Genomic DNA, 27,657 nt, shown 5'->3' with positions numbered 1-27,657 from the left:
TAAATTATACGGTATTATGTTATATGTAAATTGGTTGTTAAGGTAATTTTAAAACTGCTTTTAAAAAAACAGCTGTGCTCTACGAGCAGTGTTAATTCACCAGCCTTGCTTTTTTTGTCTTTAGTGTCTTCACAATATTTATTGTCATTTTACCCAGTCTGCCGCATGAGGGCGCTTCACCTCATTTCTCTTATAAACCGGCCCCACATCGAACAGTCGGATCCAGAGACAATCCGAGGACGAGGCGTTTCCAGTCGCGGTCTGGTGTGCTGTGCGTTCCTGGCCTGTCTTCTGGTGCCGTTCCCCTTGTGTGAAGTACGGACTAAAATCGCAAAACGTACAGTTTCCCAGCTCACTGGATCATGGAAGCAAAGAAAATTCCCGAAACGAATCTCAAAAGATAACGAACGCTAGGAATATGACGACAAATGGACATTTTAACAGTCGGGAGACACGAAATGGATGTTACCCTGTACCACAAACTGTGTGTTACCATCGAGGACACTTGCGGTCTCGGGATGTCCCATATAACTGCGCTAAACTCTGATTAGGCAGATGTATGGGGCGCGTGCTTTGGAACAAAGGGAAAAACAAAGTTTGATGTGATTTGTAAATTTGGTTTGTTACATTAGACACTCAGTAAGTTAGACAGATTCCACAGACATCAGTTGGTTACAGTTGATGCTTTCTGCTGGAGGAAATAAAAGCAATGAAGGTTAATGCAAGACCTTTAAGATAGTTTCATACAATTTTATTGCCATTCTCAAACGAACAGCTTGCTTTTGATGCTGTTTTGAAAAAAAGGAAAAAGTGTGATGCTGGACTCTCCAAAGCATTAAATATTCTTGCCTGGTGCAGTCTGAAGCCTAGGGAGCTATACAAGTAACTGAGAATAAATCCGAATATATTGTCTTTGAAGAGGAGGAGAAAAGAAAAAAACATGGCAGTTGAAGGCAGAATAACAATTCTTGATGTTGGACTGATTGCTATGGTGGTTCTTCTGGGTCCTGTGGCTGGTAAGTAGGCTAATAGTTAACAGATCAATAGAAAGAATGGCAGTAAATATCATAGAATTACTGTATAATTGTTGTTCCACACCCTAGTCTCCAAATCTCTCAATGTCTTCTCAAAGTGAAGGCGAAATTAATTGTACATTGTAGGTGTGTTTACGTCCTGCCAGTTTTATGGTGTATTTACTGCCACCCACATCCATCAGGAACTCTTCAATCAATACCTGTGTGTGTGTGTGTGTTTTTTTTATTTGTGGATAAGTAACAAAGTGAGTAGGTGTGTGTGAGTAAAGAGATCAGCACTGTCTGTGTCATAGTGTGTGTGGATGTGTATATATAAACAACTGTGTCTTTATCGGTGTTTATATGTCCATTTAAATATATAGCTCTCTTTTATGTGTGTGTGTGTGTGTGTGTGTGTGTGTGTGTGTGTGTGTGTGCGCGCGCTCTCTCTGGCACCAACCCCTGAGCTGCAGTAGAGCTACTGAGCATCACACAGATAAGAGAAGAGCTGACCCTGATCATGGTTCATGTGGGGAGAAAAAGGCTAAACACTGATTAGCTGTTAAGACAAGCATGAAATGTAATTTCCCATCTTGCGGTTTGATGCTTAAATAGGCACATTAGGGCTTGCAGATTGGCCTTCTCCACGGCTAACCCCGCAGTCTGACCATCCGGGCTGTGGAACCAGAGCCAAATATCTGCTCGGACAGATATCTGACCACTCAAGAACGCTTAAAGCTTGCCTATGTCCACTTCAGATTCCAGCCAGCCTCAGATTTCTAGTTACTATAGTGCTATTTATAGTGCTGTTTTTACAACCAATATATAGGACAATACAGTGACACAATGATGGCAAAATGATTATTGGACTTATAAAACTAAGCCGAGTTGTTATCATTAACTAAGACTATTAAAAAATGTTTTCACAATTGAAATAATTCTGAAATGTCAAATATATGTAAATACTAGATCGTGAAAGCCACTGACTTAAAAATCTAAAATCGAAATAAATATACAGTATAAAAACAAATAAAAATTATGAAGGCACATAACAAAATTACAAATACAGAACTAAAATGAAAATGAAAACTTAACATACATTCAGAATTATAAAAACCCTTAGTAATAAGTAATACAAAGATAACAGTTATGAATATTTGAATCACAGTAATAATTTAGCTTCATGTAACTATAATGTAAATATTATACAAACAGCATGTTGAAATAATAAATGAATTTGCCTATGAAAACCATTGGCTCCTGTTGTGTAGTATTAGGCAATATTCTGTAGAGAAGCCATTTATTAGTTGTCCCAAAGTTAAAGAATCGATTAAATAGTGAAGTGGAAAAAATACAGAATGTATTATTTGTCTGCCTCTATTTTAATTTTGTTTTTATCAGTTTGCCCTTCAACCAGTCTGAGACTATTCCACCGTATCTCAACCAGAGAGGCGGAGGCCTCAGAGAGACTTTACTCAAAACAAGCATTTAAATAAGCTGAAACATATGTGTGTGCATGCAATTTCCTCTTCTTTCCTCTACGTTTGTGTGTGACAGTAATTTTGTGTGCTTCCTGAAATAATCACTGCATTCCATAGAGTGGGATTGTTTGGCCTTTTCTTGTTGTTTTGTGAATGTGTGTGTTTTTATATACCATACATAAGAAATCATAAATCCCCAGCAGGACAGTAAGTGTCATGATGGCATAGAAATGGTTGTGCATTTGACTCCGTGACTTGAGAAGCACTGACAGTGTCCTTTCAGTTGTGTAGTTCAGATTTGTTCTGTTCTTTCTGTAGTATGTTGATAAGGGTGGCTTATCTGTGAAAATGCTTTGTTTACATACCAAGATTGAAAGGATTTCATTTCAAAATGAACTATTTGTCATCATTTACTCATCCACATCTTATTCCAACCACGTTATTTATTTATTTTTCCGTGAAATAGAGCAATCTTTGACAGAATATAGAAGTTTTGCATAGAAAAGTTGATCAGTGAAACAATTATCAGTGTTTTTGTGCGTCAAGTGGACTCAGTAGTGAACCATGTGGAGAAAAACAAAACAAAAAAAATGCTCCTTTTCATTCTGTTCCTGGCCTTGAAATTGGACTCAGATCTCAAGATAAAGTGAACACGGAGAGCTTTGCTTTTTAGAATGCACAATATAGGCGAAAGGGGTTCAGTAAGCTTTAAAGTTTGGGCCATTCACACTGTGAAAATTGTGATTTTCTTTTTTTTTTTTGCAATGGAAAGTGGATGATCAGTCGAACAGATTATTGGCCTGTTTGTATGTTATCTATAGCTAAAATCTAACCTAGTGGACAAAGAATCCAATTCCTGTTTTTTTATTTCCAGACTCAGACAGAAAATTTAATACTTTGCGCTTCATAATAGTGTTTTCAATGTAGTCCATAAGATTTGTGTACTGTATTCCAAGTCTTCTGAAGCCGACTTTGTATAAGAAAAAAAGTGAAAGTAGGGTATTCAAAATGAAATATAAAAATCAAAATTCTAATTATTTTCAAGGTATGGCTGATCAGTGAAAAATGGCAGAGATTCAGTTCTATACTTTTGACTAAATTAAAAATTACAAGCTAAAATCAACCATTTTACATGTTAAATGTTATGAATGTAGGCATCAGAATATTATAATACAGTATGAAAAAGGATATTTATTGCAAGATTTGCTGAAGTTTATGTCTACCCATGTTATTAAATTATTTATGTTTTTAAAGATTAAGCGAGAGCGTTAGATGAAAAAAGTAATGCAAATATAAAAATCAAAATAAGACCAGAAAAAATCTCTCTCGACCTCATTTAAAAAAAATACATTAATATTACATTTTAGCAAAAAGATAAAACAAAAAAAGAAATGTGACTTATACATTCAATGCAATTTCCAGCTGAAATGAAAACTAGAGGCAGACTTGTTTTCATGCAGTTGCACAATACTACGTGTATGGCACATTTACCATAGTGCATGATTTATCACATAACACGCTCCATTTGTATTTCTGATTTAGTAAATAAACTTGCTTGATTTGCATTTAAATATAATTCTCGTGAACATGAGTCATGATAAGAGAGCTGAAAGACTTGCAGAAGCAAACTAAAATGGCATGATTGCTTCAGCAAATGCATTTTTATTTTTTTATAACTAATGGTTAGGTGTAGTTTAGGTGGTACATTTTTTTCAAAAACGAATGTTAACCTGATACTGCAACTTATTTCACATTTAATTTCTGAACCGGCACTATTTGTTCAACAACCTAATGCACTTTTAGTGCCACTCACTGGACGGTTCACTTTGCGGAATGTGAGAAAAGCAACGTAATATAATTTTGCAGAAATGCTTCCAAAGGCACATTTTTCAAATGAGCTTAAAGGGTTAGTTCACCCAAATAGCAAAATTATGTCATTAATAACTTACCCTCATGTTGTTCCAATCCCGTGAGACCTCCGTTTATCTTCGGAACACAGTTTAAGATATTTTAGATTTAGTCTGAGAGCTCTCAGTCCCTCCATTGAAGCTGTGTGTACGGTATACTGTCCATGTCCAGAAAGGTAAGAAAGACATCATCAAAGTAGTCCATGTGACATCAGAGGGTCAGTTAGAATTTTTTGAAGCATCGAAAATACATTTTTGTCCAAAAATAGCAAAAACTATGACTTTATTCAGCATTGTCTTCTCTTCCGTGTCTGTTGTGAGAGAGAGTTCAAAACAAAGCAGTTTGTCATATCCCGTTCACGAACAAATCATTCGATGTAACCGGATCTTTTTGAACCAGTTCACCAAATTGAACTCAACCGTTTTAAACAGTTTGCATCTCCAATACGCATTAATCCACAAATGACTTAAGCTGTTAACTTGTTTAATGTGGCTGACACTCCCTCTGAGTTCAAACAAACCAATATCCCGGAGTAATTCATGTAGTCAAACAGTACACTGACTGAACTGCTGTGAAGAGAGAACTGAAGATGAACACCGAGCCAAGCCAGATAATGAACTGATGACATGGACTACTTTGATGCTTTTCTTACCTTTCTGGACATGGACAGTATACCATACACACAGCTTCAGTGGAGGGACTGAGAGCTCTCGGACTAAATCTAAAATATCTTAAACTGTGTTCCAAAGATAAATGGAGGTCTCACGGGTTTGGAACAACATGAGGGTAATTTATTAATGACATAATTTTGCTATTTGGGTGAACTAACCCTTTAAGTTTGTAATAAACTAGAAAATGAGTAAAATAACACTGTAAAATAGTGTTAGTGTTACTCTTTTGGAATATATCACTTGAGTTGCAAGGACTAATTAAATTTATGGTGCCATTTTTCATTTGAATGACTAAGTGTTGACAATATTTTCATTTTTGGACTAGTACTAAACCATTTGCTCAGTTCATATTGATTCATAATGACTCTCATTCACCTCTGACTCACACTTCCTTTCTCACGCAAACAAATATTCCTAATCTTGTGAGTATTTTAATGTACTCAAATAGTTTAGCTGAGCAGCTGGGTGAAAGTATGGCTGGATGGACAGATTGGAGGAAAGGCAAGGGAGGGTTTTTTGGCTGGAAGCATTAGATGTGAACCAGTATGTAGGTCGTGAACACATTGCTGTGCTTTGTAGTGATGTTAGAAATGGAGAGTCATGAATTATCCACTTCACTGAGTTGGATTTTGTTTGCTGTTGTGCTGCTGAAATGCTTTATAAACTGTATTGTATCAGGTTGCTGGAGTTATAATTTAATAATATTTGACAGCCTTTTGATGAGAAGGCAGTAAAATGCTGTCATGGAGCCCAGCTATAGGACAGCAAAAGTTCTTGTATTTAATTTAATAGACCGTGAAAAAAAAATATAAGGTGTAATTTATATATTACTCTTTTTTTTTTTTTTTTTTTTGCGGCTGCAAGTCCGTTTTTCTCTACTCCCCCTGTCAGAAACATTCATCTTCATGGATACAAATACAGTTTACACAATCTCGTCCTCCTCAGTGTGCTTGTCACTTGAATACTGAGAGGGATGAACAGACCACATTCATTATCCCGATATATATCAGCCTGTGTCAGAGCTTCCCATTGGCTGAGAGCTCATTAGGTTGATGTGTCAGCCAGTGTCAGAAACCACCATTGGCTGCTTCTATAGTGGAAACTGATCTTTTAGCTTCACAGAGTAATGTGCGTGTACATTATTAATGATCCTTTGTACATCTGTACATTATTTTTAAAGCATCAGTATTTTAAGATATATATGTATATTATGTATATAAGGGAAAATGTTTTAGACACTGTAAACTGTAAGTTCTTTTTATTACAAATTACAAATTTGTATTTTGTATTTGTTCAACTGTAATCGTTGAAAACTTCTTGAACAGTAATTAAAATACATTTACATTTATGTATTAAGCCAACATGACAAATGGGGTTGTACAACACAATAATAATAAGATTAGAAAAGTTCTTAAATAGAGTGCTTTGAACATTTTTCTGTGAATCAAATAATGTCACACCAGAGGATACTGTTGTTACACTGCAGGACATTTTGAATATTTTGATATTTAGATTTTTTTTTTGTATCGAAGAGTAAGACTCCCATATGCTAGATGTCGTTCCAAACCTGTACACTCACAGAAAAAAGGAACAAAAGTTACCACTGCGGTACACTTTCAGAGGGTACACCATTGTATCTTATTTATCCATAAAGGGTGCATATAAATACATTAAAGGTACATATTAGTACCTGAAGTGTATATATTGGTACTTAAATGCTACATATTAGTACCTTTTGGAAAGGTACCACCCCAGTGACCGCTTTTGTACCATTTATTCTGAGAGAGTGTGAATGTTGGTAACTTGGTAACCAAACATTTTTTCATTGACTTACACTATATTTTAGTCCATATAATGGGAAGCAAAACTGTGGTTGCGACAAATATATATTTAATTTTATTTATTAACATTGAAAAGGTAAAAATATCTCAATCAGTCCATATTAGTCCAAGTTTGTATTGTTGATTTTGAAATGTATTTCACGGTTCATGATTTTAATGCAGGAGAATTCCCACATTTGATGTAAAATTGACAAAAAATGAAACAAAGTTTAAACAGACAACTCAATATTTGTGGCAAAAATGTGACCTTTGACTTTCAATACAGTAAAATTACAACTGCTCATTTGTATACTTACTGTGTGTGCATTTAGTGTGGAAATACATTCATTATACCTGAAAAATGTGTATATCCCTGAGCTTGTGTCTGCTGACATAATGCAGCTGAGCTGTGATGTGTTTGTGTGTGTCTTTGCATGCGTTCTCAGGGTTAGTAGAATACAGAGGCCCCTGGGTAACTGCTCAGTTGTGTTGTTATCAGAGAACATTCACATCCTCCTCCACAAGCAGACCATGAGCAGAGAAGAGAGCGTAGGGGAGTGAAGCATGCCTCTATGGACATCATAGCTAATGATGACCTTGGACGTAATCTCCCAAAGCGTCATCTGCATTCATCGCTGATAGTGTCTTCAATCTACAGCCCTTAAGAAAGAACTATTATCATGCATCACCTGCACAATATAATGTCTTGGGAGGTTTGCTTCTCACAAAGCCTGTCTGGCCAAGATATTGCTTTCTCAAAACAACTGATGGCCAGTTGGCCACAGAAGAACACCGGTTACATTCATTCCCTGATTTTTCCTCTCTGCTACTGGCTAGATGGTACTGAGATCCCCTTCAGATCCAGACCGACAGAATACATCATGTAGTTAGGCAGGTCTTAATAGACCTTATGTAGAAATCCTAACCCTAGACAAAAGAAAGTAACACGTAATGTATATATTCATATAGTTATAGGGGGGGGGGGGTAGTTCTGTGGTGCCTGGGGCAAAAGAGGGAAGGGGGGGCAAGTTCGGGAACAAGTTCAGCTGTCTGACAGCCTGATGGGTGAAGGTGTCCTTCAGTTCAGACTTCAGACTTAAGTCTCCTCCGTGATGGCAGCAGACTGAAGAAGCTGTGTTACAGGTGGGTGGGATCACCTGCAATGCAAAGGGCTCTGCGGGTGAGACGGGTTCCATAAATGTCCTGGAGGAAGAGGAGAGAGACACCAATGATCTTCTCAGCTGCTCTCACTATGCGTTGCAGAGTCTTCCGGCAGGACGCATTGCAGGCGCGATACCACGCAGTGATGCAGCTAGTCAGGATGCTCTCGATGGTGCCTCTGTAGAAGGTGCACATGATGTGGGGTGAGGCTCTGGCTCTTCTCAGTTAGCGGAGGAAGTAGAGACGCTGCTGTGATTTCTTGGCCAGTGCTGCGGTGTTGTCAGTCCAGGAGATGTCCTCTGTGATGTGCACACCCATGAACTCGGTTCTGCTCACTCTCTCCACAGTCGCACCATTGATGGTCAGAGGAGCATGCTGAGTGTGTGCTCTCCTGAATTCAACAACAATCTCCTTCATCTTCTCCACATTCAGAGAGAGATTGTTGTCACTGCACCACATGGCCAGGCGGCTCACCTCACTCCGGTAGTTTGTCTTATCTTTGTTGCTAATGAGACCCATCAAATCGTGTCATCCGCAAACTTAATGAAGAGGTTGGAGTTGTGTGATGGTGTGCAGGCAGTACGGGTCGGCACTTCACGGCACTTCAAGCACTTCATGGGTCATCAGAGTGAAGAGAAGGGGGCTCAACACACATCCTTGGGGAGCCCCAGTGTTCAGTGTGATGGTGCTGGATGTGTTACGGCCGACCCATACTGCCTGAGGTCTTCCAGTCAGAAAGTCCAACAGCCAGTTGCACAACGAAGTGTTGAGCCCCAGCTGGACCAGTTTGTAAATGAGCTGTTGAGGGATGATTGTGTTGAATGCTGAACTGAAGTCTATGAACAGCATTCTTACGTATGAGTCCTTTTTCTCTTGATGTGTGAGTGCTAAGTTGACGCCAGTAGTGATGGCGTCATCAGTCGAGCGGTTGGACCGGTATGCAAACTGGAAGGGGTCCAGGGTGGGGGAGAGGGCAGCCTTGATGTGGTGCATGACTAGCCGTACAAAGCACTTCATGAGGATGGGAGTAAGTGAAACAGGACAGTAGTGATTGAAGCAGGATGGAGATGGCTTCTTTGGGACTGGAATGATGGTGGGAGCTTTGAAACATGTGGGAACAACAGCCTGACTAAGTGAGATATTGAAAATTTCCATGAAGACCTAAGTGAGTTCTGCAGCACAGTATCTCAGTACACAGCCAGGGATGTTGTCAGGACCCGGAGCTTTGCGTGCATTGATCCTGCTGAAGGATCTCCTCGCGCTGTCTGGGGTCAGTGTCATCACCTGGTCACCGGGAGGAGGTGGAGTCTTATGAGAAGTGGTGCTGTTTTGTTTTTTAAAGTGAGTGAAGAAGGTGTTCAGCTCGTTCAGCAGAGAGATGTTGCTGTCACAGGTTTGTAGGCTCCTCTTTGTGTGGTGTAAACACAGTCTAAAATGTTATCACTCGTGTTGGAAAGTTAATGTGTTGGTGTATTTTTGGAAACACACTCTTTAAGTCTGCATGGTTGAAATCCCAGGCTATGATGAGAAAAGCATCAGGGTGGGCTGTCTGCCGCTCACTGATGTGCTGGTACAGTTCATTTAGTGCATCGTTCCTGTTGCTCCTTTTGGAGTTCGGAGGAATGTAAACAGCAACAAGCAGTATGGCAGTATATTCCCTCAGCAGATAGAATGGCCGGCACTTACTAATCATAAACTCCACCAGGGGTGAGCAGTTTTTGCAGACCGCAACAGCATCGCGGCACCACGCATCATTGATGTAAACACAAAGCCACCGTGGGTTTTTCCTCCCACGACGAGAGCTTTGTCTGCTCAATAGCACGTCAGCTGATCAAGCTAAAAAGCGCTGTCTGGAACGTAATGTAAAGTCTTAGATTGCCCAAATCAATCTTCAGATTTAAATCCGATTGAACACCAGTCAGTATCTGGTGTGACCAACATTTGCCTCACGCAGTGCAACACATTTCCTTCACATAGAGTTTATCAGGTTGTTGATTGTGGCCAGTGGAATGTTGGTCCACTCCCCTTCAATGTCTGTGCGAAGTTGCTGGTTATTGGTAGGAACTGGAACACACTGTCTCATACACCAATCCAGAGCACCCCAAACATGCTCAATGGGTGACATGCTGGCCATGCAAGAACAGTGATGTTTTCAGCTTCCAGGAATTGTGTACAAATCCTAGCAGCTTTGGGTCATGCATTATCATGCTGCAACATGAGGTGATGGTCGTGGATGAATGGCACAACAATGGGAATCAGGATCTCGTCACGGTATCTCTGTGCATTCAAAATGGCATCAATAAAAGCACCTGTGTTCACTGTCCATAACATAAACCTGCCCATACTATAACCCAACTGCCACCATGGGCCACTCGATCCACAACACTGACATCAGAAACCGGGATTCATCCATGAAGAGAACACCTCTCCAAAGTTCCAGACACCATCAAAAATGTGAGCATTTGCCCATTCAAGTCAGCTACGATGACGAACTGCAGTCACTTGGAGACCCCGATGAGGATGACGAGCATGCAGATGAGCTTCCTTAAGATGGTTTCTGACAGTTTGGGCAGAAATTCTTTGGTTAAGCAAACCGATTGTTGCAGTAGCTGTCTGGCTAGCAGGTCTCAGACGATCTTGGAGATAAAGATGCTGGTTGTTGAGGTCCTGGGCTGGTGTGGTTACACGTGGTCTGCGGTTGTGAGGCTGGTTGGATTCAATTCAATTCAATTGAAGTTTATTTGTATACCGCTTTTAACAATACGAATCGTTACAAAGCAACTTTACAGAAAATAATGTTTCTACAATATTTAGTAGTAGCTTATGGTGGTGACTGTCAGTTTGTGCACGTTTGACAGGATTTTTAGAAAAAATTAATACAAGACGTAGTCAGCTAGACGATGAACATTATTAATATTATTAATTAATAATTGTTATATGATGCAATGTGATGGATGTACTGCCAAATTCTCTGAAACACCTGTGGAGATGGCTTATGGCAGAGAAATGAACATTCAATTCACAGGCAACAGCTCTAGTGGACATTCCTGCAGTCAGCATGTCCATTGCATGCACCTTCAAAACTTGAGACTGTTTGTGATAAAACTGTGAGACTGCTGTGTGATAAAACTGCATATTTTAGAGTGTCCTTTTATTGTGGCCAGCCTAAGGCACACCTGTGCAATAATCATGCTTTCTAATCAGCATTTTGATATGCCACACCTGTGAGTTGGATGAATTTGGCAAAGCAGAAGTGCTCACTAACACAGTTTTAGACAGATTTGTGAAAAATATTTGAGAGAAATAGGCCTTTTGTGTACACAGAAAAAGTTTAAAATCTTTAAGTTCAGCTCATGAAAAATGGGGGCAAAAACTAAAAGTTTATAATTGCGTTTATAATTTTGTTCAATATATATATACCTTTTTTCTTGACCAGTACATTTACATTTAAGCATTTAGCAGACAATTATATTCATAGCAACTTACAGTGCTTTCAGGCTATAAATTATTTCCTGGGAATTGAACCAGAGATAGCTGTGTAATTTAACTCTGTGAATATGTTTGCTTTGAACAAGGCTCATCTATTCAGATCTTCTGCTCATTTTTTCTCTGACTTTTTAGCTGCACAGAGTGAGCAGAGGGTGTGTGCGTACTTGGAAGATACACAAGGAGATGGGCAAGTCTTTCGTGAGAACTCCACCATTCGCTGTAATCATGGAGGTCACTGCTTTGGACTCTGGTTAAAAAAGAAGAACAAAATTCTGCTAGAGAAGCAAGGTATATAGATACATTCCATACACACAAACACTCAAAGAACTTTACAGTCATTCTTAGCTTTATTTCCTCCATTTAAAACAGGTTGCTGGACAAATTTAGCTGTCCATCAGGAGTGCTATGACCACTGCGTGGTGACCAACCAACCGTCGGTGGCCCAGAATGGAAGTTTTCGATTCTGCTGCTGCAACAAAGACATGTGCAACCTGAACTTCACTGAGGACTTCCCAACTCCTTCGCCGACCACCGCGCAGCATCTACGTGAGTGTGTGTGTGGGGTTCAAAGACAAACAGATAGTTGTCAGCAAATGCAAACTAATGAGTCTGAGTGAAAGATGTGTTAGTAGTAACAGAGGTACAAATGAAAGACGGGTTAAAGGAGTCATATGATGCTTTTTTAAAGATCATTATTTTGTGTATTTGGTGTAACAGAATATGTTGACATGTTTTAATGTCAAAAAACATAATTTTTCAAATACTTTATTGTAGTACATTATTGTAGGTCCCCTATGCCCCACCTCTCTCAAACGCGTACTTTTCTACAAAAAAGTCCCTCGTTCTGACAAGCGCAGTCTGCTCTGATTGGCCAACTGACCCAGTGCATTGTGATTGGCCGAACATCACAAAGCACTTGTTGGAAATATAACACCACTTTCCATAATCGCAAGCTTCATCTTAAAAAAAAAAAATGTAAGGACAGTTAATAATGTCCTTAGTTTTACCATCAGTTCATGCCCAAAAGTTGAACAGAGTGGTGTGACAGACACAGTGATGAAGCTCGTATGTGTTTGCAGTACACCAGCCATGGACGGTTAAGACAGCTGACTCCACTGTGTCACCCTGTCTCTCTCTCTCTCTCTGTCACACATGCGCGTGTGCACTCACACACACACACACACACATACGACATGTAAAACTGTGCATTTGAATGGTCTATAGCAAATACTTAGACCAGTGGTTCCCAACCTTTTTCAACTCGCGGCCCACACAACCAAATATATATGTTTGCGCGGCCGACTGCAAAAAAAAAAATATATATATAGATTTGACCCCGCTATTGTTGGGTTAATAACTAAGTACTCAGAAGCTAGATTGTTAACTGTATTTATTGAATGAACTAGGGCTGTGCGATTCATTTAGGATGAATTTGAAACATATTTCCAAAAGAAAACCAATTAGAGCTTTATCAGAAAGTTGTAACGTCTCTAGAACAGACATAAGTCAAAATAATCACTATACTCAGGTGTTGAAATAGATTTGTTATACATTATACAGGTTCACAAGTTTACAGACTGTATACAGTATGTGTATGCAATGGAGAAGCAGCAGAGAGAGCGCATTATTGTAACGCGAAAGCACATTAAAATAATGCACGAGCACGAATCTCTCAGCTCACATGCAGATTTCCTTTGCTCTGTCACAAAACCAGACGTGCTTGCTCAGATACATGATGCTCTCGCCCGGAGAGTGTGCTCCCTTAAAACGTGTCTCCTCTCACTTAAACTCACAACTCTCTCTATGCTCGTGTGCTAGATATTAATTATTTTCACACGTTTTTATCTCTAGCCTTTTACCGCGTGCAGTTTGAATGCTCTGATCCGTTAACATGGGCTCCGAAAAAAGGAGCATCACAGACCGTGTGTGAACCTGGAGTTAGGCATATGCCCAGTCTGTTCTGTTCTCGCGCTAGGGGTGTTGCATTCTGATTGGATCGGATAGCATACTGCGGGAGGTAAGGGCCGCGGAAAGTCGTGCTATAAAGCGATTTAAAAATTGCGCATGCTCAAATCATTATTTTATGACGATTCCTATTAATCACACAGTGCTAGAATGATCTCCAAATGAACAGAAAATAACTAGGACTGGCAGCGCTCAGCAAAACGGGAAACAGTCAGTGGAGCAAGCAGTCAGGAGGGAACATGTTGACAGCCATTTATGTTGAGCCTGTTGACAGCCTTTTATGCATGTTTGAATTTGTTGTTCTGTAGCATATGCAGAAAAACACAGGTCCACTGCGTTTACACTCAGTGTAAAAACACTGCGGCCCACAGGTTAAAAACCACTGACTTAGACTAATAACAAAACATACTTACAGTAGCTGATTCAGATTCAGAAGCACCAGATTGTCGTAGCAAAGTCAGAATAACCTCCTCTCCTAGGTTCATAAAACGGTCGTCCATATAATGCGTTGCTGTTCTGTTCTAAGTAATCTTAAAGATTCCTAAATGCATCAACTTTCAGAAGGCCAAATAAAGTGCTTTTGCTTTCGCCTAGAAGCATACAGCATCTCCCTGACATGGCTGCTTCAACACCAATTGCGGTCATTGAAACCACGCTTTCTTTCTTTGTGTGAACATTTGGGTGGCATTACATAAATATTTCCACATAGTGACTTAGACATGTGGGGGCGTGTTTGAATGAGCAGTTTTAGGGGGGCGTGGCACAGTCTTAACTTTGATAAAGAATATCTCTTTGTATTTGAGACTTTAGTCTTTGCAATTTTACAGATCTTCTTTATGCACAGAGAGCTTGTAACACTCCAAAAAGAAATTAAAAAATGAGGTTTTATTAACAAAGTTTGGGAGGAGCACGTTCACATAATAAACACAGGTGGAGAGCACTCAGCAATCAATGGTAAGAGGTATATATACAGCAGTCTCACCTCAATTCATTTGACAGTCTTGCAGCATCCTCCCACCACCCCTTCTCCACACTTCTAGTCCTAAAACATTTACATAGGGGGGAGTACCCTGGGTTCGGGCCGAACTCCGAGCTCGGAGCCCTCCCTCAGCACGCCAGATATGCATTCAACTTTACCCCTCAATTATATGTAAGTGTGAACTTGTGAATTGCATCATATGAACCCTTTAAATTGAGCTGGAATGACTCAGTAAATTTGGTTAACTATTTGCAATTAAATTATTTATTTTATTTATAATAATTAATATCATTTAATTTTTTAAGGTTAATTATTATCACATTGTTGTTTTATTGGCAATCTGTTTATTCATTCGATTTCACTTTCTGGTTCATGAGTTAACATTTGTCCTTGAATCCTTCAAGATTCCCGCCAACTTTACAGAGAGGAAGTCATAGTTGTCGCCTTAGCAACTGTCTCCATGGTTGCTTTCCTCGCCATTCTGCTTTTTTTCAGCTACCGCATGCTAAGAGGTGCGTTGCCAAAGTGATGTTATGATGCTTTAAATGTATGATTCAATCCTGATGATGAAATTCCCTATGTGCATGTGGATTTATATACCTGTGTGTATTCCAGGACGTAGTAAACACTCTCTGCATACCTTGGATATTCTGGAGACTGCACTTTCCCCTCCTTCTCTGGATTTGGACAACCTAGTACTGCTGGAGGTAACCAATCACAGACACCAGTAACTGCTTGATTATTTTTTCCGCCCCTTTTTAAGCAAATAAAATAGTAAAAAAATAGTGAAATCTATTTTAAATAAATGCTGTTCTTTTGAACATCTATTCATCAAAGAATTCTGAAAAAATGCATGATTTTACATAAAAATATTAAGCAGCACAGCCGTTTTCAACAGCAACAATAAGAAATTATTTGTCAGCACCAAATCAGCATATTAGAATGATTTCTGGAGGATCAACACTGGAATAAATGACATTTTAAATTATATTCAAATAGAAAACTGCCATTTTAAATTTGTAATAATGTTTTATAATATAAATGTTTTACAGTATCAAGTCAAGAGACTTCTTCTAAAATCTTAAAAAATTCAGACACCAACGATTTAAACATATTTATATATATATATATATATATATATATATATATATATATATATATATATATATATATATGCATAATTTATATTTATAATGTTATTTTTTTTTTATAATGTTTTTTGTTTTTGCTCTTTCTGTTCCTCACAGCTGATTGGCCGGGGCCGGTATGGAACAGTGTACCACGGCTTGCTTGATGAGCGATCTGTGGCAGTGAAAGTTTTCGTTTCTGCTAACCGGCAGCAGTTTACTAATGAGCGTATGATTTATTGCCTCCTCCTGGATCATGAGAATGTAGCGCGCTTCTTAGAGAGTGAGGAACGTGTCGGTACAGAAGGCCGGACAGAGTTTCTCCTCTTGCTGGAGTTTTACCCGCATGTGAGTATCGCAGGAATACTGTGGAACCCAGACCAGCCGCCCCAAAAATTCCAAAAGCAAATACTCTAGTCTCATTCCAGATTACTCAATCTTTTCCCCTCAGCCATTTAGTCTGTTTTTGTTTTTCTCACATTCTTTCTTCTCTACATCACAGCTCCAAAATTGCCTTTGCACACATTTATTTTGTGGCTATATTTAGAGACCCAAGGGATCTGATGTCATTCTTGATCTTGTGGTAACAGCATCTCACAAGTGTAATGCGATATCTTTTGATATCACCTAAAACTGGCTTACTCTCTTCCTGCAGTTTTCCTCTACGTCTTTTTTCATCCTCCTATTCTGTTGTTTTTGCACTTAAGGAACCAGGAAAAGATTACAATTTAGCAGAATATCCTCATTTTACCTCTCGCTGCATACTCACACCCACGACACACTCTCTCGATGTAATGGAGGAAGAGAGAGATTATTGACTGAGCTGAGAAGTTTTCAATTATTCATAACCGTGGGCTTTCAGCCTGTACTTCCTGTGGGCTAACCTCAAGCAAGGTTGCCATGGCGACAGGAGGCATCCCTAAGGTAGCCCTGAGGTATGGCAGGAGTGCATTAATTGTGCTAATTTTGAGATATACCGCCGCTTTTCTTTCTTGCTCTGCACTTTAATCTCATCCCCCCCCCCCACCCCCCGTCTTTCCTGTGCGTTCCTCCCTGTACTTTGCAAATGATTTCCTCTGAATAGAGTACTTCCTCTGTCTTCCCAGGGCTCTCTGTGCACGTATCTGAGCGGGCGGACTGTGGACTGGCTGAGCTGCTGTCGTTTGGCTCTGTCTGTCACCAGAGGGTTGGCGTACCTGCACACAGAAATACAGAGAGGGGGTGAGACACAAAAATAACAAATAAATTCATATTTCACACACTTGTCGTTCCATCCAAACCCGTACTATTTTCTTTCCTCTGTGAAGTACAAAAGCAGAATGCTGATGATTATAGTGGCCAATCTCTTTCATAAAATTATTATAAAGTACTGTTCAAAATCTGGGATCAGTAAGATTTTTTTGTGTGAAAGATATTAATATTATAATGCAGCAAGTATGCATTACATTGATCAAAAGCAAAAGTAAAGACATTTATAATGTTACAAAAGATTTGAATTGAAAATAATCTTTATAAAGTTTTATTAATCAAAAAATCCAGAATTTTTTTTTTTTTTATACAAAAATATTAGGTAGCACAGCTTTAATATTGATAATTATATTTCTTATGCATCAAATCAGCACATTAGTATGATTTCTGAAGGATCATACAAAACTGAAGACCAGAGTAATGGCTGCTAAAAATGGCAAGAAAAACTACATTTCAAATATATTAAAATATAAAGCAATTATTTTAAATTGTAATGATTTTTCACAATTTTACAGTTTTTACTGTATTTGTGATCAATTAAGTACAGCAGTGGCGTGAACTGGACCTCAGGCTGTCAAGCTCTAAAACAGACAAAAGTTATCAACTATTTAAAATACACTTTAGATTTTAAGTATGGAGTATGGATGTGATAGTGGGTGTGTGCACTTTATTTATAGCCTCAGTCTGAGAAAGCAGGAAGGCAGTGATGGGGCGTAATTTCAGTGCTTTTTTTAGTTTTCATTGTCTTTGTTTCAGTCTGAAAGGCTCTAAAAGTGTTCCGATTTTATTTAGTGTCAGAAAAATGCATGGAAATCAAAGGCATAAAGACTATTAAAGAAAGAAAGAGCCTTCAGTGCAGACATCCTGATATATACTGATATATCCTGCATTAAACTCACAGAATCTGGACAGACATATAAACTCTCATATACAGCATTATTAAAAGCTATATTACTTGGTAGAGAAATAGATCATGGTTATCATTATTCTCAATAAATGTAATTATTTACATATACACATATTTACACATAAACATGTTTAATAAAATAGTCATTATTTATTACATTTATATGATATATTTCAGTGTCTTTTATCATATTGTTTTTATAAAACAGAGGAAACTAACATAAGCCACTCAAAGTGTTTTAAGCATTTGTGCATAACCGCATCACTTAGATTAGTAAAATTCCTATTACATAGCTTATTTCTTGAGACACAAGTGGTTCTTAGTGCTCTCTAGTGGCAATTCTTATTTTGCGATTCACTCTCATGTAATTTTCTCATCCCACTCCTTTCCCTTCCATCTCTCCCTTTCCTACCCTTTCTACTTCTCATTGTTAGATGTGTATAAACCGGCCGTGTCCCACCGGGATCTGAACAGTAGGAATGTACTGGTGAAGACAGATGGCTCGTGTGTGATCAGTGATTTTGGACTTTCCATGATTGTGACGGGAAAGAGACCTCCTGGGCACGGAGAAGAGGACAACAGTGCCATCAGTGAGGTCAGCAAACAGCAATTTAGAATGGTCCAGTCTGATCCAACCTAGCAAAATCTAAACCAGACCGGTGATTAAGACAATACTACCTCATACTAATCATATGTAATCCCTCTTCACCTCACTCAATAGGTGGGTACAGTGCGATACATGGCTCCAGAAGTGCTAGAAGGGGCAGTGAATCTGAAGGATTGTGAGTCTGCGCTGAAACAAGTGGATGTTTATGCACTGGGTCTGCTTTACTGGGAGACCTTCATGCGGTGTGCGGACCTCTTCCCAGGTACCACACACACATGTACACACGTGCAGATCCATCCATGTCACATCTACTCTCAGTTTGTTCTCAGTAAAAATCTTCTGTCCCACCAGGTGAAACAGTTCCAGCGTTTCAGATGGCATTTCAGGCAGAGTTGGGCAATCACCCTACCATAGAAGACATGCAGGCATTTGTGTCTCGAGAAAAAGAAAGACCCAAATTCCCAGAGGCCTGGAAAGAGAATAGCCTGGTGAGAAATGAAGATGTGAACACACACAAATGCAGCATATCAACTCTTATTGAACTAAAACTGTCCAAAAGCTTTTATAGTCCAAAAACTTATTTTGGACTAACAAATATTTGTTGATGTTGATGTATATGTCCGTGTTTATGTGCAGACGGTGCACTCTCTAAAAGAGACAATAGAAGACTGCTGGGATCAGGATGCTGAAGCCCGACTGACGGCTCAGTGTGCAGAGGAGAGACTTGCTGAATTGCTCCTTATCTGGGACAGGGAAAAATCTGTCAGTCCTGCTCTCAACCCCAGCACTGCACTGTTTAACCACAGGTAATCAATAACCTTATTTACTTTATAACCACAGGCAATCACTGATCACTTCAGGTAATAAGTAACCAATAATTACTGACCCTCACTGTATAACCACAGGTAATATATAACCAATAATTACTGTAAAACCACAGGTGCCAATAACCAGTTATCATTGACCAATCACTGTACAACCAGAAGTTACCAATAATCACTAACAACTCACCATTTAATCACAGGCAATTAAAAATCACTGACCAATAACAGTGAATCAGTAATTAGTAATTACTGACCACTCACTGTACATTCAAAGGTGATCAATAAACAGTAATCACTGACCACTCACTGTAAAACTGCAGATAATCAGTAATCACTGATTGAACAAACGTATTACTGCACTCTACAACCACAGGCAATAAATAACCGGTACTCACTGCATAACTAATGGAACTCCAAAAACAATCATATCTTTACTTCAACAATGATTCAATCAATGAATTCAACCACAGGTAATTAATAATCAATAATATAATCCAGACTTATTATGTTTAACACTAAACTGCACATCACCAGTTAATCCCAGTATATAGAACTCTAGATAATTAATAATCAATAAGCACAAACTGTCACAAATCATGTGCAGAAGTCAATGTTTGCTTTTATTTTATGTGATTCTTACTTTAACTAAAATTTTCCAGGAACATCTCTGCAGGAAAGCAGACCCCTAAAGTGGGTTCTTTCCTTGAACACTCATCTACAAACACTGAAGGCTACAGTGTTGCTGATAAACCTCTCCATAATGACACCTCAGTGGACCCACCCTCAGTGGAAGGGTCTAACCCTGGAGAGAAGAACAGGAACTGCATCAACTACGAATGGCAGCAGGCCCAATCACGACAGTCTAGCATAGAAAGCTCCTCCCACACTCCAATTTCAGAGTCCTCACAGCCTCCACCAGTGGGCAACAGTGGCCCTCTCTGTGCTCAGCTGACCCGGGAAGACCTGGAGATACCAAAACTTGACCCGAGTGAAGTCCAGAGGAACCTGAGGGAGAGCTCTGATGAGAGCCTGATGGAACATTCACAGAAACAGTTCTGCTCTCCAGAAACAGCAACCTCACATGGCCTGTTCTACCCCCTCATGAAGATGGCTTCTGAGGTTTCAGGATCTCAGGGTTCAGGTCGGCATGTTGACACCCCTGTAACCATCCTACCTAAGCAGCAGAATGTCCCTAAGAGGCCAAGTAGCTTAAGTCTCAATGCTAAGCCTTGTGGGAAAACATCTACCTTGTCGTCTTCGTCACTGCGGATGAAGTTTGGGAAACTTGGAAAGTCGAATCTGAAAAAAGTCGAGATGGGTGTGGCTAAAGCCAATGCAGTTAGCATGGCACATGAGCCCAGGCCGATTACTGTTGCCAACAACGATGCTGCGGCAGCAGTGATTAAATATGCAACCGCAGCAGCACCTGAGTCAGTAGGAAGTGCAGCCAATGCTGCTGATGTCCGTTGGAAGGGCGCCATGACTTCAGAGAACCTGAACTTCGGCATCTTGAACACTAGCCCTGATGAGCAGGAACCACTTCTGAGAAGAGAGCCACATCCAGACAATGCAAACAACAACAACAGCAATAACAACAATGGCGAGGGAGATGGCGAGGGAGACACTGAGGGTGGAGGAGAAGAGGGAGAGAACAGTGAGAGTATTGGTCCAACAGGAGATGCTCCATCAGCCTCTACCGTGGAGCCTGTTGCACTGCCCGACCCATGTCCTACCCCAGCCTTGGTTCCTCCACAGGCCCAAACCCAAGCTCAGACACATGGAGAGGCCCTGCTTAGACAGAACCGTGTGCGCAGACCAGAGAGACCCAACTCACTGGATTTGTCCATCACCACACTGCCATTACTAGGTGAGTATCAGTGCTCCAAACTAAATTTGCCTTTTGAATGCAAAATATGTACTTTTTTGCAGAACTAATGAGTTTTTTTTCAAGGGGTGTGTGCATGTCGCCGGTGGTAAATTAAATTGTCACTGTATCCACCAGTGTTGGGAGTAACACATTACAAAAGTAATGCATTACAGTAACATTTCACTTTTTGCTGTAACGCAGTAATGTAAGGCTTTACTAATAAATTTTCAGTACTATTTTAATCGTTACATGTTCAGTAATGCTTGCGTTATAACTAGGGATGGCCAAATCGATCCTGAAGTATCGATCTATCGATACTGATGAGAGTATCGAAATTCTTGGGTGATGGGATGGGGGGCTTATGATATTAGACTTCGTAGCCTCTAATAAAAGATAATGAATTTCAAACCTTAACTAAACATATTTTTATTCAAAGAACAACCGTCTGCCATTACTCTTTAGTCTGCCTCAAGAAACAACAACAGTAAAATCATGAACTCAAGTGTCATTGTAAAAAGAAAAAAAAAACAATGACTGTTGTAACAGTGCGTAAATCTGACCTTTCTGTAACGCTAACACTAATGAGAAAAACCTATGTTTTGTACACAGTGCCGCGAACTGTCAATCACTCCTTTACGCGTACATCACTGTCCTCCTCGCAGTTGCAGCAACTTGCGCTCTCTTCATCAAGCTTTAAAAAAGTGGACAAAAAAGTCGTATTTTCTTCGTGCATATAGATTCATTTGATAAATGAATATCTAAATTCGTGCCTAGCCGCCTACGGTATTTTTTTAGAATTTAGAAAAAAGATGCAGCAGCCAATGAGCAGCCGGCGGGGGCTGGTTGCAGGACGACCTCAGCCTCAGGAGACAGTTTTTAATGTTTATCAGACAATAACTAATTCAAGATTTTGAATTAGTCAGGTCACCCTACCTGAAAGAGCTACTGCATTACTTCATTAGCTTGCGTCTGAACTGCAGCGATATCATTCAGACATGCTGGGGTGTCAGCCAGCGAGTTATCTGATTCTGAACGTGTTGCTTTAGTACTCAGAGTCTGAAGCCAGGAGAGCATATTAAGGGTGTACTCACACTAGCCAGTTTGAACCGTGCCCGAGTGCGTTTGACCACCAAAGCGCGGTTCGTTTGACTAGTGTGAGTGCTCCGAGCCGTGCCCGGGCGCGGCTCGATTGGCCGGCCCTGGCCCGCTTGGAAGAGGTGGGCCAGGGCACGGTTCAGTTGGACTCGGGCGCGGTTCGCATGCAGTGTGAGCGCTAACCGTGCCGGAGCACGGAAAAGGACGCGTTGCGTTACGGTTTTGGGACGCTCCAAAACCAACATGGTAGGGAAAGGGTTGCTTTGGTCTACGGCAGAGGTGCAAAATGCATAAAAAACTAAAAACTGCAAAGTCCTTGCTGCACTTCAGCTGGTACCTTGCAAACACCCTCATACGAGCAGCACGATTACGTGAAAATTTTCGCGCCACAATCGTACTCGGGCCCGGTTCATGGCAACCGTGCCTAGTGTGAGTACACCCTAAGTGTTGTTCACCATATTTTTATTCACCATATTTTTATTCAGCTGAGTGTGCGCGTTTCACACGCCCTCTCCGACCGCATTGAGTTGTTACTGACAGCGGCAGATACGACGCATGCGCTTTTCACTTGTAAAACTCAAGGGTATATGGGTAATGTAGTCTCTGCTCTCGGTGGGACGAATTAGGAAGCTTGCATTGTGAAGGGAGCTCTGAAAAGTGGCAGTGCAGGCAAAAGACTAAAACCTCTATTAAAACAGATGTCCAAAAGAGCTTACCGGCCCACTTAAAGCACTGCACACAGACTGATATATTTCAAATGTTTATTTCTTTTAATTTTGATGATTATAACTGACAACTAAGGAAAATCCCAAATTCAGTATCTCAGAAAAGTAGAATATAACTTAAGACCAATACTAAGAAAGGATATTTAGAAATCTTGGCCAACTAAAAAGTATAAAAATGAAAAGTATGAAGATGTACAGCACTCAATACTTAGTTGTGGCTCCTTTTGCCTGAATTACTGCAGCAATTCGGCATGGCATGGAGTCGATCAGTCTGTGGCACTGCTCAGATGTTATGAGAGCCCAGGTTGCTCTGATAGTGGCCTTTAGCTCTTCTGCATTCTTGGGTCTGGCATATCATATCTTCCTCTTCACAATACCCCACAGATTTTCTTTGCGGTTAAGGTAAGGTGAGTTTTCTGGCCAATTAAGAACAAGGCATTACATGGCCATTACACCAGGTACTGGAAGCTTTGGCACTGTGTGCAGGTGCCAAGTCCTGTTGGAAAATGAAATCTGCATCTCCATAAAGTTGGTCAGCAGCAGGAAGCAAGAAGTGCTCTAAAACTTCCTGGTATACGGCTGTGTTGACCTTGGACCTCAGAAAACAAAGTGGACCAACACCAGCAGATGACATGGCACCCCAAACCATCACTGACTGTTGAAACTTTACACTGGACCTCAATCAACGTGGATTGTGTGCCTTTCCTCTCTTCATCCAGACTCTGGGACCCTGATTTCCAAAGGAAATGCAAAATATACTTTCATCAGAAAAAACATAACTTTGGACCACTCAGCAATAGTCCAGCCCTTTTTGAAGCGAGATGCTTCTGTTGGTCCACTAATTTTCTAGAGTGGCTTGACACAGCTGAAACCCATGTCTTGCATACGTCTGTGGGTAGTGGTTCTTGAAGCACTGACCCCAGCTGCAGTCCACTCTTTTGTGAATCTCCTCCACATTTTTGAATTGGTTTTGTTTCACAATCCTCTCCAGGGTGCGGTTATCCCTATTGCTGGTACTTTTTTTTCTACCACATCATTTCCTTCCCTTCGCCTCTCTATTAATGTGCTTGGACACAGAGCTCTGTGAACAGCCACCCTCTTTTGCAATGACCTTTTGTGTCTTGCCCTCCTTTTGCAAGGTGCCAATGGTCGTCTTTTGGACAACTGTCTGTCAAGTCAGCAGTCTTCCCCATGATTATGTAGCCTACAGAACTAGACTGAGAGACCATTTAAAGGCTTTGCAGGTGTTTTGAGTTAATAAGCTGATTAGAGTGTGGCATGAGCTGTCTTTAATATTGAACCTTTTCACAATATTCTAATTTTCGGAGAAACTGAGATAGTAACGGGAGGAGCCAACGACGGACACAGTGGGCATGGCATCAGGCCTCGGAGATGCTTTTATTAACAGAAAATAAAACAAAGGGGGAGAGTGTCCAAAACAAACAGGGGCTCTGGTGTCCTCGTTGTGCTGCGGGGTTCGTGTGGGTCGGGCAGTGTTCATGGAGGAAGGGTCCAGGTAAGGGGCGGAGTCTGGCGGCCGCACGTGCTCCCCTCTTCGGTCTGGGGCACGAGGGGCGGCGGCTTCTAGCGGTCGCATCCTTCTCGTTGGGCGCGGCGCTTGCAGGGGATGGGTGGCCCAGCATCCTGGCCCGTCGGCCGTGTAAATGGGTGCGGTTCTCGTCCGGACCGCAGGTCCGGCAGCTCATGTCTCTGGTGACGCGGGAGTCCCTCAACCCACCCTTCCTGGACCCATGAGGACACCAGTGTGCATGCACGGGGAAGAGACCAGTCTCACGAGGAGAGGCGCGTTGGGCTTTTAAACAGCCCTGGCTCATCCAGCGCCCTACCTCTCATACACCCACTCCTGACGGGGGCCTGGTGAAGGACGGGGTGCCGATGATAACCAGGGAGGAGGCAGCTGACTCGTCACATTATATATATATATATTTGTGTATTTATATATACATGTAAATATACACAGTTGGCATAAATATCATGTAAACACTAACTTATTAATATTAACTTATTAAAACATTCACTTATTTTGGATATGATACATCACGATTAATCAGTTTGACAGTCTTAGAAGTCTCGCACATTCACAGACAATTGCTTACTTCCATGTTGCAAAATAAGATAATAGATTTTTGGGTTAAGATACTGCTTATGTTTTTCTTCTGTGCTAATTTCTAAAGAAAATTAAAAACAATTATTTGGTCTGTTTAAGAGCTCTGTAGATTGTAAAACTATTCAGTTTTGTAACAATTTACACATAGAGCCAATCTTATTATGCTTCAGGAATGAGGCTTATTGTTTTACATTTTAAAATGACATGTGATAATCTTGTAATTTTTTGGCTTTCCAACAGGAGGCAAGTCTGCTGACGACGTGACAGAGGGATCAGGAGATAAAATCAAGAAGCGAGTAAAGACGCCTTATGCTCTGAAGAAGTGGCGTCCTGCCAGCTGGGTTATCACCACGGATACACTGGATGCTGAAGTCAACAACAACAGACGTCATGGAGTGCCCGGTCAGGCTGGTACCAGCAGACCTAAATCAGCCTCTGCCGTATATCTAGGTAGTCGTGGAGGATCTCGCTTCTCAGATCCCAGTGACTGTGACTTCTGAATTTTGACCTTACTTTGATCTTGACATTTTTTTAACAAGCTCTATAGCTCTAAAAAGTCTGAAGGCTGTGGAGAAAAGTATGGATTGAACCATACAAATATCTTCAATTTAACCCCAATTGTAAGCACAGTAAGTGTCTTAGTGGATTTACATTGAAAAGAGCTATGCAGCCATCTTTTAGTTAAATTTTTGTATGTTTTTTTACTTTTTTTAATTAAGCCGCTTTTTGGTTGCACTTTTTGCTTTTGCTTGAAGTTAATTATTTTGACCATTCGAAATGGTCCCTAATACTTAACCAGTGAAAATGTAGTTAATTATCACATTCTCAAATTCCTTAAATTTATATAATCAATATTAATTCTTAGAAACATTTAATCTCTAAAATATTTAATTGCTCTTTGAGAGTGTAACATCTTTAAATATATATATATATATAACTTGAAATTAAGATAAGATTATAGGGTAACTCATTAACAATAATTTTAATCATTTCATTTGTAAGGTTACAAAGCTTTAATTTTTGCCCATGCATACTTGCAAAATATGTTTACATTCTCTAATATTTTCCCAAGCACAGTTTCCTACAGCTTTGAGATTTATGAGACATTGTTCACAGCATCTGATATTATAATAAGTGCTGTTATGTGTGCAAATAACAGCAGGCTTCCCTTTCTGAGTTCTGAAAGAAGCCAACAGACTATATGAAAAAAAAAAAAACTATTCAACACATTTCACTGTGGTGGCACTATATATAATTCAGCATCAGACATTCAAAACAATATTTAGAAATGGTGTGACTCTACAAAGACCAAGGCAGGATATAAAATGATCAGATGCAGGAGTCACACTTCTCGCTTTCTGGAAAAGCTTTACTCACAAGACAAATCTGCACTTGGTCTGGAATACTGACTGTTCTGGATCCTGTTAAACTGTCTAATGATGCTTTGGACCTACTTGTTATTTAATGTACTTATTTTTCTATGTGTGAGTGAGTGTGCATGCGTGCACAAGATCAGTTCTCTGTGTGTTTGTTCCTGTGGCTCTGTGTCTTGTCTTTAGTCGTGTGAATGGTTTTTGTGCTGCATGTTTGTATCTATTCCTATAGGGATGTGCATCTTCATACGCACTTACCTGTTCCAATCATTTGATGAACAAACAGTCAACAAAGGGCAAAGGTTTAATCAGTTAGAAAGCTGAGAAAAGTCTTTTTTTTTTAAAGCACAGCACACAACATCAGCATTTTATGCTATGCACAAAGACATGAAGCAAGCAGCTCTGGTTTGAAACCAAACCTTCTTGTGTTACTAAATTGCTCTGGCATGTCAGTGATAATGAATAGGATGCTGTTATTAATATCGTATAAACAGAGTCCCATATTATCCTTACCTGAACTGACTGTTGCATGTCTTGAATGCATCTTAAAGAGCACAAGATACTTTTAGCTGTGACCCTAGTGTGTTTATGCACACGTATGTGTGTGTCTCTATGCATGTATGTGTGAATGAGTGTTTGTATAATGTTATTCTCCTGTTAACACAATCGTAATCATAGTGATGTGATCAATCGTTTTATTACCCCTTGCTGAGACATTTTGAAAATTGTGATTTGTATAAGAAGTTGCAGAGTGTAAAAGTGTATTGTTTAAATTAAATAATGCTTTGCATTTGCATAGTCTCAGTTTATTCACAGTGTGATGAAACACTTCATTCATCAGCATTTGGAACTGCATTATGAGAGAATCACCACTAGTCGGCGCACTAAACATGTTATTCTAACCTTGACCAGCATATGCATTTTTATTAAAGCAATTTTTGTTTAGTTTTTTTTACCGTCAGACTTAAGTAAAATTTAAATTGTAACATCACATATTGCAGTTTATTTATCTACAACAATTGGTGAAACTTTATGAAACCTGCATAACTTGTTTTCATTATATTTTATAATACACGATGTAGTGCCTTAATTATTTTATACATAATTGAACCCAGAGATTATGGATACATCTTTACTAAATTGACTGAACAATTAAGACTATTGCATGTTGATGTGATAGTGTTTTAATGCATTATGTCCATAAAAGTAAGTAACTAATAGCGTATTATAAACAATTATCATATGGTTAATTAAAAATACTTTATATTT

At 39.8% G+C, this 27,657-nt stretch overlaps 1 protein-coding gene across 1 annotated transcript; it reads left to right on the top strand.

The window, feature by feature from the left end:
• The first annotated feature begins 204 nt into the window (after positions 1-204).
• Positions 205-27,182, top strand: LOC128015378 (bone morphogenetic protein receptor type-2). Its single transcript, XM_052599180.1, has 13 exons — positions 205-1,016; positions 11,676-11,831; positions 11,913-12,089; positions 14,892-14,999; positions 15,103-15,194; positions 15,735-15,962; positions 16,721-16,835; positions 18,204-18,364; positions 18,491-18,638; positions 18,728-18,864; positions 19,013-19,182; positions 19,860-21,067; positions 25,256-27,182. Exons 1-13 carry the CDS (start codon positions 941-943, stop codon positions 25,513-25,515), a joined length of 3,036 nt encoding a protein of 1,011 aa, XP_052455140.1. The 5' UTR covers positions 205-940; the 3' UTR covers positions 25,516-27,182.
• The last annotated feature ends 475 nt before the right edge of the window (positions 27,183-27,657 follow it).

The sequence above is a fragment of the Carassius gibelio genome, chromosome A6, assembly GCF_023724105.1.
Source record: "Carassius gibelio isolate Cgi1373 ecotype wild population from Czech Republic chromosome A6, carGib1.2-hapl.c, whole genome shotgun sequence".
In the NCBI taxonomy this organism is placed as follows: Eukaryota; Metazoa; Chordata; class Actinopteri; order Cypriniformes; family Cyprinidae; genus Carassius; species Carassius gibelio.
Note: the sequence above shows the minus strand (reverse complement) of the source record. Positions and strands in the feature narration are given on the sequence as shown.

Bases quoted from the DNA above. Each gene is read 5' to 3' on its own strand.
- LOC128015378 (XM_052599180.1), top strand. From the start codon at position 941: ATGGCAGTTGAAGGCAGAATAACAATTCTTGATGTTGGACTGATTGCT. The intron at 18,865-19,012 runs GTGAGAAATGAA...GTTTATGTGCAG, and splicing joins CCTGGAAAGAGAATAGCCTG to ACGGTGCACTCTCTAAAAGA. The intron at 19,183-19,859 runs GTAATCAATAAC...AAAATTTTCCAG, and splicing joins ACTGCACTGTTTAACCACAG to GAACATCTCTGCAGGAAAGC.